Source organism: Acanthopagrus latus, chromosome 7, assembly GCF_904848185.1.
Source record: "Acanthopagrus latus isolate v.2019 chromosome 7, fAcaLat1.1, whole genome shotgun sequence".
Classification (NCBI taxonomy): Eukaryota; Metazoa; Chordata; class Actinopteri; order Spariformes; family Sparidae; genus Acanthopagrus; species Acanthopagrus latus.
Window position 1 is genome coordinate 705,208 of NC_051045.1, and position 14,276 is coordinate 719,483.

Sequence of the window (14,276 nt, forward strand, 5' to 3'; positions counted from 1 at the left end):
AGATCAGCCGTGCATGGAAAATAATAATTAAAAAGTAAAAGTAAATCTGTGTGTGTGTGCAGCTGAAGGACTTGAAGCGGCAGCTGCAGCTGGAGAGGAAGCGAGCCGACAAACTGCAGGAGAGACTCCAGGAGATACTGACCAACAGCAAGACCAGGACAGGTACGCACACACACCTGAAACACCCCGGCTGTGTGATGTCACTGTGATGTCACATCTCTGACTGTGTCTCAGTTTGTTTCAGGGTTTAATAGATTTCTGGCTTCATTTGTTTGTTGAATCTTGTGGGAACATTGTGCGTTTGTTTAAACTTAAACAGAAAAAAATGTTTCTCTTCTGACTTGAGCCTCCAGAACGTGATGACACATTTTGGGGCATTTATCAGACGCCTTTGTCCAAAGCGACTTACAGTAATTCATACATACATTTACATACTGATGGTGGCGGCTGCCATGCAAGACCAGCAGATTGGGATTCACTATCTTGCCCAAGGACACTTTGGCATGCAGACCAGGGGATTCAAACCAGCGACCTTCCAATAACAAGACGCTGGCTCTACCCCTGAGCCACAGCCGCCCCACGCTAAGATATTATTTGACTTATTTTAACTCTTCTTCTGCAGTTGTTTATTGGCACAATAAGCCCTCCGTGTTGTCTGTTGGTCATCTTAAAAAATGTAGACAGACTCTTGATCATGTTGGTGGGAAATGATCAGAACCAAACCAGAATCATCATCAGGGTCGTGTGTCTCTGAAGCTTGTTCACAAACCCAGAGCTCCCGTTTTCTGTCAGTGGGGCAGAACCTGAAGTCACACTGAGGCCAACAGGCCGAGTGTTTAAATCCCCTCAGATGCTTCAGTAAGGAGAGACAGTGTGTGTGTGTGTGTGTCCTAAGTGTCTGAGATGTGAGTGTAACGTGACCGATGGGTCCGATGCTGAGCGGTGTGCTAACCCTGCATCAGGAGGTTCTGGCTCAGTCCGGAACCTTCTGTTCAATATTTAATGCAGCGCTCTGATTCCCAGAGCTGATGTGGACACACTGGCGTCTGCTGGCAAAACACACACACACACACACACACACACACACACACACACACACACACACACACACACACAGTCCGCCTCTCTGTTTGTCCGCTGGAGCCTTTTTTTTTTACCCCACTTAATATTTATCTTTTACTGCAGATCTTTTCTCTGTGTGGACTTTTTCTTTAACAGCCTCTCTGTCACACTGTTTTTACTACTTCTGCACACACACACACACACACACACACACACACACACACACACACACACACACACACTCTGGGAGCAGTGCAGGGCAGTCCTCAGCATCATGTATAATATATGAGCAGTGATAAATGTTTAAAAGGCTCTTCTGCACAAACCTGAGAATCAGACATTTTAAAGTAGCCTACTTATCTCTCTGCCCACTCAGAACACCTGCATTACAGGGACGGTCCAGTGTCTTAAAGGGACGGTCCAGTGCATTACAGGGACGGTCCAGTGTCTTAAAGGGACGGTCCAGTGTCTTAAAGGGACGGTCCACTGCATTAAAGGGACGGTCCACTGCATTAAAGGGACGGTCCAGTGCATTAAAGGGACGGTCCACTGCATAACAGGGACGGTCCAGTGTCTTAAAGGGACGGTCCAGTGCATTACAGGGACGGTCCAGTGTCTTAAAGGGGCGGTCCAGTGCATTACAGGGACGGTCCACTGCATTACAGGGACGGTCCAGTGCATTAAAGGGACGGTCCACTGCATTACAGGGACGGTCCAGTGCATTAAAGGGACGGTCCACTGCATTACAGGGACGGTCCAGTGTCTTAAAGGGGCGGTCCAGTGCATTACAGGGACGGTCCACTGCATTACAGGGACGGTCCAGTGTCTTAAAGGGACGGTCCGCTGCATTACAGGGACGGTCCAGTGTCTTAAAGGGACGGTCCACTGCATTACAGGGACGGTCCAGTGTCTTAAAGGGACGGTCCACTGCATTACAGGGACGGTCCAGTGCATTAAAGGGACGGTCCACTGCATTACAGGGACGGTCCAGTGTCTTAAAGGGACGGTCCGCTGCATTACAGGGACGGTCCAGTGTCTTAAAGGGACGGTCCACTGCATTACAGGGACGGTCCAGTGTCTTAAAGGGACGGTCCACTGCATTACAGGGACGGTCCAGTGTCTTAAAGGGACGGTCCAGTGCATTAAAGGGACGGTCCACTGCATTACAGGGACGGTCCAGTGTCTTAAAGGGACGGTCCACTGCATTACAGGGACGGTCCAGTGCATTAAAGGGACGGTCCAGTGTCTTAAAGGGACGGTCCAGTGCATTAAAGGGACGGTCCAGTGTCTTAAAGGGACGGTCCACTGCATTACAGGGACGGTCCGCTGCATTAAAGGGACGGTCCAGTGTCTTAAAGGGACGGTCCACTGCATTACAGGGACGGTCCAGTGTCTTAAAGGGACGGTCCAGTGTCTTAAAGGGACGGTCCAGTGCATTAAAGGGACGGTCCAGTGCATTAAAGGGACGGTCCACTGCATTACAGGGACGGTCCGCTGCATTAAAGGGACGGTCCACTGCATTACAGGGACGGTCCAGTGTCTTAAAGGGACGGTCCGCTGCATTAAAGGGACGGTCCACTGCATTACAGGGACGGTCCGCTGCATTAAAGGGACGGTCCGCTGCATTAAAGGGACGGTCCACTGCATTACAGGGACGGTCCGCTGCATTAAAGGGACGGTCCAGTGCATTAAAGGGACGGTCCGCTGCATTAAAGGGACGGTCCAGTGTGTTGAGTTTGACATGAATAACAGATCGATGATGTTTTAACGTGATGCTGATCTAAAACACTCCAGCAGGGTCCTGCTGTCAGTCTAGTGTTTCTGTCAGTGAGCTTCAGGTCAGACATTTTGTTTCAGCTCCTCACGTGTTCATGGCGAGGAGTCTTAAAGGGCCGGCGCGCTGGTATATTTGTTGTTATTGATCAGGATGATCCGGTCTGTCTGTGCAGGTCTGGAGGAGCTGGTCCTGTCAGAGATCAACAGTCCCAGCCGGACTCAGCAGACTGGAGACTCGTCCTCCGTCTCCTCCTTCTCTTACAGAGACATGATGAAGGAGGCTCAGCCGACCAATCAGAACAAGGTGGGTGGAGCCAAAAGCACAGTCTGCTTCGTCGTGTTAACACAAGGTATCGTTCCCTTGTTCCCTCTCCTCGAGGTCATGTGACCTCACGGTCGGGGTCGTGACCTCTGAGACCTCTGTTGTTATAGCATCTATTACCATGGTGACGTAGTGATAATGAGCTGAGCTGTAACATCCCATCATCTCTCTCACATTACAGTTACCTCCATCTTCACTGTTTCTGTTGTTACCGTTTAGTTAGTTTCTCTCAGGAGTCTCTGAAGTCTGATATTTATAGCTGTGTGTGTGTGTGTGTGTGTGTGTGTGTGTGTGTGTGTATGTGTGTGTCTATTGATAGAAACACTGTAAATAGTGAAGGTTCACTTCTTGTGCCTGAGTTTGTCTGTCAGGTCAGTTTACTGTGGTGGTTCAGTCGTCATTAGCAACAGCATCACATGACAGCAACGTGTGTGTGCACGTGTGTGTGTGCACGTGTGTGTGTCATCTCAGTGCTGCATCATTTCCCATCAGCCCCCTGAGCTGTAAAATCACTTTAGTTTTTTTATTCATATTTTCAGACCCTGTTTCAGATGTGTGTCGTACTCAAGTCAACATTCACACACACACACACACACATTCACACACACGTTCACCATGTGAAGCGACCTGCTCATCAGAAGCTATAACCTTTCGTACACACTAATGAAAGAAGTCCTGACTTTTGTGTAAGTGTGAGTTGTCAGTAAAGTCTGCTGCCTCAGTGCCCTTGAGCCAGCTGATGTGTATCGTCTGTGTGTGTCTGTCTGTCAGTCTGGAGGCGGCAGCCCTCAGTCTCAGCGTCCCGCTGAGTTATCTGATGACGAGGTTGGAGAGCTGTTCCAGAGACTGGCCGAGGTTCAGCAGGAGAAATGGATGCTGGAGGAGAAGGTGAGGCGTCTCCTCTGTTACCATGGCAACCGTGTGTCAGACCACCACAACGTTGGCGGCGTCCTCGGCTCTGCGAGTCGACAGTCGGGTCACCAGTGAGAAGCTGGGCCTGTTTTTAGATGAATTATTACTATCTGTTCAATAGTCCTGCTGGTTCCAGTTCAATAATTCATCAGCTGATCATCTTTAATGTCCGAACTCCACCTCACATAAAACACAGGGAAGTTCTGGTTCTGTGCCGCTGCAGGAGTCCGTTTAGTAAAACATGACTCCTGCGTTCAGGTCAGCAGAGTTCACCTGAATGTTTCCATTTTCTGCAACAAAAAATAACTTCATCTTCAAAATATATCATCTAATGAAGCTGATGTGTTTATACATGTTAGTGATGAGCACATTAGTTATTTTATACGTTTGTACTTTGACTTGTAGTAAGTAACAGAGTAGTTTTACTGCAGTAACATCAGAGTACTCAGTCTGAACGGTCTTCTTCTCCTTCAGGTGAAACATCTGGAGGTCAGCTGTTCGTCCATGGCTGAAGACATCTGCAGGAAGAGCGCCATCATAGAGACCTACGTGATGGACAGCCGCATAGGTAACACACACACACACACACACACACACACACGCTTCATGTCTCTTCAGTGTGGCGAGGTGCTGATGTCAGCTGATCTCTGTCTCACGTTTGTCTGTCGATCAAAGAAGTGATTGATTGACGTCTGTCAGCACTTGGATGGAGGGACGAACATGACGTCCAGATGATTGGTGTCTTATTGATCGCTGTGTGTCGGTCAGTCAGAGTCGTGTCTGTTTATCTGACAGGAAGTGAGCAGTGACACGTTCATCCAGATGCATTATGGGTCTGGAACATCTCTACTTGTGCTGCAGGTTTTGGTTCTGTGTCTCTGTGAAGCTGCTGATCAGCTGGATGAAAAGTTTTACAGCTCTTCCGCGTTGGATTTAATTTTGGATCAGAACAGATTATCAGGCTGATATTCAGCATTTTTCTGGTTATTGGTATCTGTGAACTTTTAGACAGACTGATGATAAAATAAACTGGATCCTTGATTTCTGATAATCAGTATTTTGTATATTAATCAATCAATCATCAGTAACTGTACAATGAGCCCCTGGTTCTTCAGTCACGTTTACACAGAACCAACTGGACCTGGAGGAGGTTCTTATCTCTGCAGGAACAGTTACTGGACCTGATGTGTTGATGTGACGATCACACTGATCAATTAATACGATCGGTGAGTATCAATGAAAGGAAGCTGTGAGTTCATATCTGAACTCTTCAGGAGGGAAATTAGACGACCGGCAGTTATTAGATTCACTGTGAACGTCTGTGATGCTATATTTAGCTGCTCCACTGTGTGTGTGTGTGTGTGTGTGTGTGTGTGTGTGTGTGTGTGTGTGTGTGTGTGTGTGTGTGTGTGATGTGTTTCCCTCTCTCTGAACCGCCCGTTCCTTCAGACCTGCATGTTAATAGATAATCAATAACAGACTGTCCATTAATAAGAACACTGGTCTGTTCTGGTTCCCACCTTCTCTTCCACACCTTTTATTGATCATGGTGATGATTTTAGTTTTCATAATTAAAGTCAAAATGCTGTAAAACTAAATATCAAGTCAGAGATCTTGTTTCTTCCTCGTCTGACAGGAAACTGAATGTTTGAGGATGAAACACTGATCGACCATCTTTATTTTTCATCCAGTTGTTTCCTGTAAACGTCTTTACATCCTCTGATTCAAGCTGCTGCTGGAGTCCAGACGAGAGTTTCTGTTTGCGTTTGTCAGCTCCGACATGTTCTGGAGCCGTCAGCAGCTCTGTAAGTGCTGCTGTCATCGACCTATAGGAGGAGGAACTCTGAATTATTTACTCCATTCTCACCTGAATCTGAAATGAGCCTGCAGATGGACCTGCCCCCTAAACACCACCAGGCCACACCAGGCGGTCTGACCTGGTCCAGGTTCACATCCAACCACCGCGTCCCCGAAAAATCAACATTTAACATGTTTTCTGAGGAAACATTCAGACGCAGAGTAAAATCCATCCAGCTGAGAGAGCAAAACTCAACGTGATGCGGCCAGAGACTCCGAGGCCGTCTCCATGGAGACGCTGCTGTGTGACCTCACACGTTCTCAGGGTGGAAAAATGAAAACGCCGCCCTCGTGTTGATGGTCAATCTGCATCAGCCTTCCACCTCTTCACCCCGCGACGTCGCAGAACAACAACTACAACAATGGCGGACTACATGCTTGTGTTGGTGCTGCAGAAGATACTGAGTCATCAGAGTTACTAGAGCAGAATATTCTGCTGCTGCGACCAACGCGCCATTTTCATCTTCTTCTTCTTCTTGTGTTCAGTTTCTTCTTCTACTGTTTGTAAACAGCGTGCAAGCTTTATGAGCATGCGCCGTCTCTTCTTCTCTTGTTTTTGGTGAATTTCAAGCACCACCTATAGGCTGGAATATGAACTACAGCGTGTTGAGTCGTTTCCAGTGGATCTGTTTGGATGCAGATGTTGTTGAAATGATGCTGAGGAAGACGGAGGAACGTGTGTGGACATGGTCTCAAGTCTTCTGTTGGAAAGATGATCAGTGTTCAGGCTGTTGTGAGTTTTAGTTCAGATGTAAAATGGATTTCTTGCGGCCGTTTGAAGGAAATCTTTTGGCACCACCACACCGCTTGTCATGTGACGTAATGATGTCATCAGGTGCGTACTGCGTGGTCTGTCAGGTGTCGTGGCTTCCAGCTGCAGACAGAATAAATGTTCTGGCTGTCGTAGTTTTTATTCCTGATGGATTTAAACTGCAGCATGTAGACCTGGACTCCCCGCGGTGTGACGTAATGATGTCATCACGTGCTTGGGGTCAATTTAACAATTCATAACTTAATGTTTGATTTCAGGCAGAAACAAACAGACGCAGCTTGTGGTTTTGAACCAGCGACCGTAGATTGACCTGAGCTGACGCCTGTCGGCGTTTGACTGCGTGTGAACCGTGCTGTACTCGTGGTTACCTTTCCTCCGGCGCTCCTTCGCCTCCTCCGTCCTGTTTTTTTTTCCTTTTCATGCCGTTTTCAATTTCATGTTTGACTGGTTTCATTCCCGCCCCTCCCTCCACCTGCCGCCATTAACACGGGAGTAATGGTAAATCTAATGGGCAGTAAAACTGAGTGTGTGTGTGTGTGTGTGTGTGTGTGTGTGTGTGTGTGTGTGTGTGTGTGTGTATCACACTCTCACACACACACACACTCTCCTATACATCCGGTGCTCACTTACCTTTAGTTACCAGCTGTCACAGCTATTGTAACCTGCAGCAGGTTGTACAGCTGGTGCCTTGCTTCAGGGCACGTCGGCAGCTCTGACACTTGTAATATCAGATTCAGACTTTGACCTGCAGTAATCATCACATCTGAGCGATCAGCAACAGTCCGAGCTGCTCTGTGATCAGCCGAGCGTCGCCTGCTCTCTCAGCTGGTCCAGCTGTTCACTGCAGGTAAACAGTTACAGGTGTTAAATATTTACAGGCTGCACAGTCAGCACACACACACACACACACACACACACACACACACACACACACACACACACACTCTGAATGTGTTTTCAGTCTAATTCTATGACATCAGATGTGATGACCAGCCTCTGTAATAGAGAGAGATGGTTTTGGTAGCTTTACAACAGTATCATCCTTCTCTCCTCGCTTCTTTCCCTCCTCCCCTTGTTTCCTTCCTCCTCTCCTCGTTTCCTTCCTCCTCTCCTCACCGTCCTCTTGTCTCTAAATTGGGATGAAGCGTTTCATCCTCCAGCTTCATGGGTCAGACACGTAGCTCCAGTGTGTCTGTATCCAGGCAGTCTGTGTTTCTGCCATCTGTCGTCTCTTCAGGCTTCCAGCTGGACTAAAAACACTACATGCTTTTATTTCTGTTGCCATCTGAAGCTCCTCAGAGTCGGACTGGACCGGATTCTTCAGGCTGCTGGCGTTTAATCGCTTCTGTTTCTTTTCATTTCCAGTCGTGACGTGTGTGTGTGTGTGTGTGTGTGTGTGTGTGTTTGTCATCACAGCAAAATGTCCAGGAGACACTGTTTAAAGCAGCAGTTTGTGGTGTTTCATCAGGTTTATAAAGTGCTGCAGGAATGAACCCTGAAATCTGTTAGCATGTTAGCATGTTAGCATTAATCCTGAAGCTCTTCATGTGCTAACAACAGTTAGCGGTTGCTAACAAGTGTCTGAATGAGGCTACAGAGGTTGTCGGGGACATTAAACGTCCTCACAGCAACACGGAGACTCATCTACTCACTAGTCCGTCTTTACAGGCCACTTTAGCTCCACACTGTTCTAACTCTGACTTTACAACTTGGACACTGATCAGTTTATAGAAAACCTGGATAGTAACTGTGCAGTAAGACTCTTCAGTCATGTGACCGTGATGTCGATACAGTATGACTACTGAAAAAAATGGCTTCATAACTTGGGTTCTTGGTTCTGACTCGTCACTGTGAGCATCTGAGTTTGTGTGTCTTCAGTAGCTGGATCTGCTCTCTGTGGTTCTGGTTCTGCGGCGCCTGCTGCAGGTGGAACCTGTGAACTTTCTGTTTCCCTGAGCAGCCGACAGGACGTCAGAGGAGCTCAGTCAGAAACAGGTGTTTTCATTGATCTGGTAGAATGATCAGCCGTCTCTCCTCAGATGTGTCGGGCGCTGCGGTCGGAGGTCACGGAGGCTCTCAGGGAGAGCGAGGAGGTCTGGGTTCGGTCCTCAGAGATCTGGTGAAACCAGGAGACGAGAATCTGAGAGAGATGAACAAGAAGCTGCAGAACATGTTGGAGGAGCAGCTGACTAAGAACATGCACCTGCAGAAGGTAACACACACACACACACACACACCACAAGGACCCTGGTTGTCATGGAGACCAACATGTTTAAAGTTAACATGATGTCATTCCTGTCTGCAGGACCTGGAGGTTTTGTCCCAGGAATTAGTCCGTATCAGTAAAGAGGGCAGTCCTGGTGGCGGTGCGGCCGGGTCGGGATGAGACTATCGCCTGGTTCCATCCGTCCTTTCCCTTCTTGTCACTCTCGATCACCTCAACTGGAAGATGTGGGCCGGGCTCAGACTAACACCTGGAAACAACATTTTGCTCTGGATTCATCAACCTAAGACCTGCTGTGGGCTCTGACTACTGACTGGAGCCCAATGATTTCACTCTGGAACTCTGGAATTTAACCCTCCTGTGTTTTGGTGAAGAGATGAATGAAGGGAGGAAACAGGAAGTCAGACAACTGGAGGGAATGGAAAAGTTGTGCTCAGCTCATTTATGTCGCTATTGAATGTACTGTAATTAGACTGCACCGCTCAGATCCTCTGGCTACGACCTGGAAACACATGTCACAGAGCCTCGGTGGTGTCTACTCGCTGACTAAACTCACCTGTAAGAATCTGATGTCTGTCTGCTGGGTCCTGGCTACGTCCTGGATTACACATGCCTTGTACTTTAACGGAGTCATTTCATTGGTTCCTGTGTGCAGTAACGCTGTTGTGATCTGGCTACTTCCTGAGCTTCCTATCTGCAACATAATCACACTAATGACCTGGGCTCTGTCTATGTCCTGGATTGCTGACTGTAAACAAGTTTTTGTTTGATTCTATCGTTGCAGTGGAAAAAGGTGTTTTCTCGGTTGTCATGGAGATGGGTTTCTTTTTATCAGGTTTCTCTGAATCATCTTCATGAGGACAAAGCAACATCAGCTGTTGATGAAGGCCATGAGTTTAAACTGAAAGCCCCGTGTGGACGTTGCGTTAACAATAATACGTTTTTATCTCAGACTAAACTGACGAGTTACAGTTCAGCTCCTCTAAACTAAACTGACTCTCATCTCCTGTTCTTACCAACTGAAACACAACGACCTGCGAACATCGTTGACTTTAACGTGAATGAATATAATCGTCATCGATGCTGCAGGAAGAGCCGACCATCAGCTGTGATGGAAACAACAACCACACGATGTTTTCACGCATCCTACTGAAACATCACGTTAATATCTGGCGACGTGCACAGTTAACGTTCAACACAGAAGCAGGACACACACGAGGCATCAAAGATGTTAAAACTTTTAGATCTGATTCAACATCCCCGAGTCTGAAGCAAAACAGTAGAAAGAGCCTGCGTCACGCCTGCGTCACGCCTGCGTCACGCCTGCGTCACGCCTGCGTCACGTCTGCGTCACGCCTGCGTCACGTCTGCGTCACGCCTGCGTCACGTCTGCGTCACGTCTGCGTCACGTCTGCGTCACGCCTGCGTCACGCCTGCATCACGTCTGCGTCACGTCTGCGTCACGCCTGCGTCACGCCTGCGTCACATCGGCTGCTACTGAGCATGTGCGACTCGACAGAGATGGGAAAGAAGTGCGATGTCTCACTCTGTAGCTACTTCCACCATCGTAAAGTCTGATGACGTTGCTTTCTGCCGTTTCCCGTTTCTTTGACGTGTTTGTGATGTCGAACATGGTTTTTGTTTTAGAGTCGGTATCGTCAGGAGACGTAAAACTTTCGAGCTTCACGTGTCGGCTATACATGTCGGGTCAACACCGGAGCTTCTGAACCTTCAGTGCGACGGAGCGATCGCTGTGCAGATCTCCAGATAAATTCTCGTTATTATGAAACTTTGCTGGTGATCAACTTAAACTTAGTCGGCCATGGCTACATCATGGAGCACCAACATACTGTACTCATGTTTACTGTCATTTATCAACTGTTCATACAGTGGGTCATGGCTACTTCCTGGTCTTGCATGTTTTTGACCTCAGTAGCTCGATGGAGAATCCATGTTTCTGCAGCCGCCTCTGTTCTGTTATTTATTACTCTTCTTACACTCTGATGCAGAATGGATCATGGCCTGGACTAGTTGCTGGATTCATAGTCCTCATCCATATACTGTAATTAGGACTTATTGTTCAGAGAAATGTTCACCAGCCTATCGGTTGTTTTGAAATTTAAAAAGTAAATGCATGAAAACTGGAGATGAGCTTCAGCAACATTCTGATTATTAATTAAGAATCTGAGAATCAGTGGACGAGTCGCAGCTTTATAATTTATTTGTCTTGTGGATGAAAACTGAAAATGAGGAGTTGCGTGTCGCCTCCGTCCTCCGAGAACCTGATCAATCATCGTCTGTCTCATTGGTTCATGATGATTCAGCTGTTTATCTTCAGGGCCGTGTCTATATCTTGGATCACATGAACTGTAACTTACCTTGCACTGTAACATTTCCATTTCTCCAAGCTGCATAAACAACGTAACTCATCTGACGGGCCGGGTCTACTTCCTGCTTTTATTATTTGGATGTATCTCTGCTTCTGTTCTGTGAGTTTGTTTGAAAACAGTTTATCGTGACAGGAAGTGACAGTGGAACACTTCCTGTCTGCTCTGCCTTGTCTCATGTCTTGGACTCTGACTACATCCTGGATTGAATGTCTGCCACAGGCTGCTTCTAGTGACCAGGCTCTGACTACATCCTGGACATTACACTTGTACCAGACTTTGTTTTTGTTGCCTGTATATTTCTGCTTTATTTTTGTTTGTACACTGCAAAAAATATACACTTCAGTCCGATGTTAAGGCTTTACCATGTGAGGGAGAGGAAGTGGAGCTTCTGGTGTTCAGACAGAAAACACCTGACAGGTGTAAAACCTCCACGAGCGGTCGAGCTGCACTGAAAACACACTGAAGCTTCTCTCTCTCTCTCTCTGTCTCTCTCTCTCTCTCTCTCAGCAGCAGACTGAACGGGATCAGTCTACATGCTGGGCAGCGACTCGCTTGTTGCTTTGTTTTTGTTTGTAATGTTTAAATCTGTATATACACGCTGTGATATGACTTTAACTGTATGAAGAATCAACGGATCTATTTATGAGACTGAGGATGATCATGACGCTAATTATTGTAACGACCTGAAAACATGATAAAATTCTGTCTGAGGACGTCGACGTGTCCGTTGTTTCTCTGCTCAACTTTAAACTGGAAAATCAACAATAAGCATGCAATGTTTCCAGGAAGTATCCAGAGCCCCTCACTGTTATTGGTCTAATAAATGAATAACATTAAATACATCATAACTGAGAAAAGTGAGGAGTTTTAGAAAGTGTACAGAGTCATTTAAAATGGAAAACTTGAAGAGGAAATTAACAAAGGAACATTTTTCATTTTGAGTTGCAACATAAAGTCGATCTGACGCCAAAATGAAATTTGATCACACTCTGATAAACAGACTTTTATTTTGAAATTCACAGATTTGCCTCAAACGTTTCACCCCCAGTTTTTTTTACTCCAACGTTGTTTCACAATCTTTTCTCATGAATCTTTAAACCAGACGCTGTTTTTTAATCCTCCACGAGACTTTTCTGACGTCTGAGCCGTTTCATAAAACCTGAATTTGTTTTAGAAAACTTCAGACTTTCAGCTGAACTCATCGAATCATCTTTATTAAACACATTCAGGATCTTTTGTTCTGTTTTAATCTCTGCTGATAGAAACATGTCGTTTGTGGAACTTTTCCTGTCGGGATCTGTCTATATCCTGGACCACATGTTTGAAGTGTTTCAACACTTGAAGTTAAATTTCTTGATTAACCATCAGGAGAAACACTTGCATGCTGTCCAGCTTCACTTTAGATTAAGTTAAATGACAACAGTCCTCAGACCTTCATCTGGTTCGTAGTGTCTCTTGTTCTCTCTTATTAACTCCTAAAATCTGCTGAAACTTCAATGAATCCTGGTACTTTTGTTCCATTCGATCTGGCGGCTGTCCGACGGCTCGACGTTCTCCGTCTCTTTGAAACGAGCCTTTAAGCTGCACGGCCACGTCTATGTCCTGGAGTACATAAAGTCTAACGCAGGTGTTGTGCACAAATTGTTTTATATGTTTTCTTTTGATCTTCCATTGTTAACATTTGCTTGCGTCTTTCAAAACTGTATTTTAAGCCTTTTGTGTTCATATATAATCGTCAGTATTTTCATGAGCCTTCAGGTCATGTGACTCTACATCACACGTCTCCTTGTTCTGGTTGGCTGTTCTCTCTTGTAATGACGCTTTACGAGCCTCTCTGCTGTTGTGTTTACTTTCTGGTGATGCGTTCACTGCCTTCTCTGGCCGTATCTTTATACCGCCATGTCCAGCGGTATGTTCACTGTTCTCTCTCGTGATGCATTCACTGTGTTTATAAGCCCTGTTTTCTTTTTCTTTTTCTTGATCGTTCTTTGTTGATATTCACACTAATCGCAGACTCGAGTTTTTCCTTGTTTCAGTTCTTTGATTTGTTCAGACTGACAAAGACAAATGGGCTCGGTCTACATCCTGGCGTTAATCTCTCCAACAGAAGTTTTCCAGCTGAAGTTAAATAAAGTTTGGATCTTTTGTTCAGGTGACAGACAGACACTCCCCTCCATCCTTCCCACAATCCTCTCTGTTGCTGTTGGATCTTGTCTGTCTGCTCTCAGTAAAGTTTGGCGATGGAGGTCGAGTTCAGGCTCTCAGCGGGGAGACGCCGCCTCGCTCAGCGCTAATTAGCTGTCCGGCACTTCCTGTCCCGCAGAGAGAGACAGATTAGAGAGGTGACCGCTCGCTGCTGACGGGGTCCGCCTTAACGAGATAGCGTCTGATTGGCCGGGGCTGAGGGTTAATTGAAGGGGAGGAAGTGATGAGCTCTTTCAAAAGTGGTTTTAATTAAAGGAACCTCAGAGGGAGACACTCTGTCTCTCTGCCATATTTCAGCAGTTTTTCTTTGTTTTGGTTTTCAAAGATCTTTCATCCACCCAGTCACCCATAATGCATCACTACACAGGAAGTAAAAGCAGGATCTAGAACTTCTTGTGGTCCGGGCCAGAAACTGTAACCCCGTGTGTGGTTTCATCTTCAGAAAGAAGAGGAGAGAGGAAAGAGGAGATGGTGGGAAAGGAGAGAAGGGTTGAGGAGAGATGAGGAGACCTGAGGGAGGAGAGAGGACAGGAGGGTGAAGGGCAGGAGGTGAAGTGAAAGAAGAGATTAGAGGAGAGAAGACAGAGAGGAGGTGAAACTGAAGCAGACGGGGGAGAAAATATGATGCAGGAGGAGGTGAAAGGTGAGGAGGAGGAAGGGAAGACGAGGAAGATCATCTACAAACAGGCCGACGGTTGGTCTGTCTGAGATCACACTCAGACCTGTTAATCAAACACAGAGCGTCAGATCCGATCC

At 46.6% G+C, this 14,276-nt stretch overlaps 1 protein-coding gene across 6 annotated transcripts in view; it reads left to right on the top strand.

Moving 5' to 3' along the window:
• gripap1 (GRIP1 associated protein 1) overlaps positions 1-12,029 on the top strand; it is a 30,966-nt gene extending 18,937 nt beyond the window's left edge. For 5 of the 6 annotated variants that reach the window (XM_037103312.1, XM_037103314.1, XM_037103315.1 and 2 more), the window contains 6 exons: positions 63-162; positions 3,012-3,142; positions 3,932-4,048; positions 4,547-4,640; positions 8,741-8,913; positions 9,007-12,029. In XM_037103312.1, the coding sequence (XP_036959207.1) occupies positions 63-162; positions 3,012-3,142; positions 3,932-4,048; positions 4,547-4,640; positions 8,741-8,913; positions 9,007-9,087 (696 nt within the window). In that variant the 3' untranslated portion in view covers positions 9,088-12,029. Of the gene's footprint in view, positions 1-62; positions 163-3,011; positions 3,143-3,931; positions 4,049-4,546; positions 4,641-8,740; positions 8,914-9,006 lie in introns of those variants that run through there. The other variant, XR_005075928.1, reaches the window with a different exon arrangement.
• Positions 12,030-14,276: the final 2,247 nt, after the last annotated feature.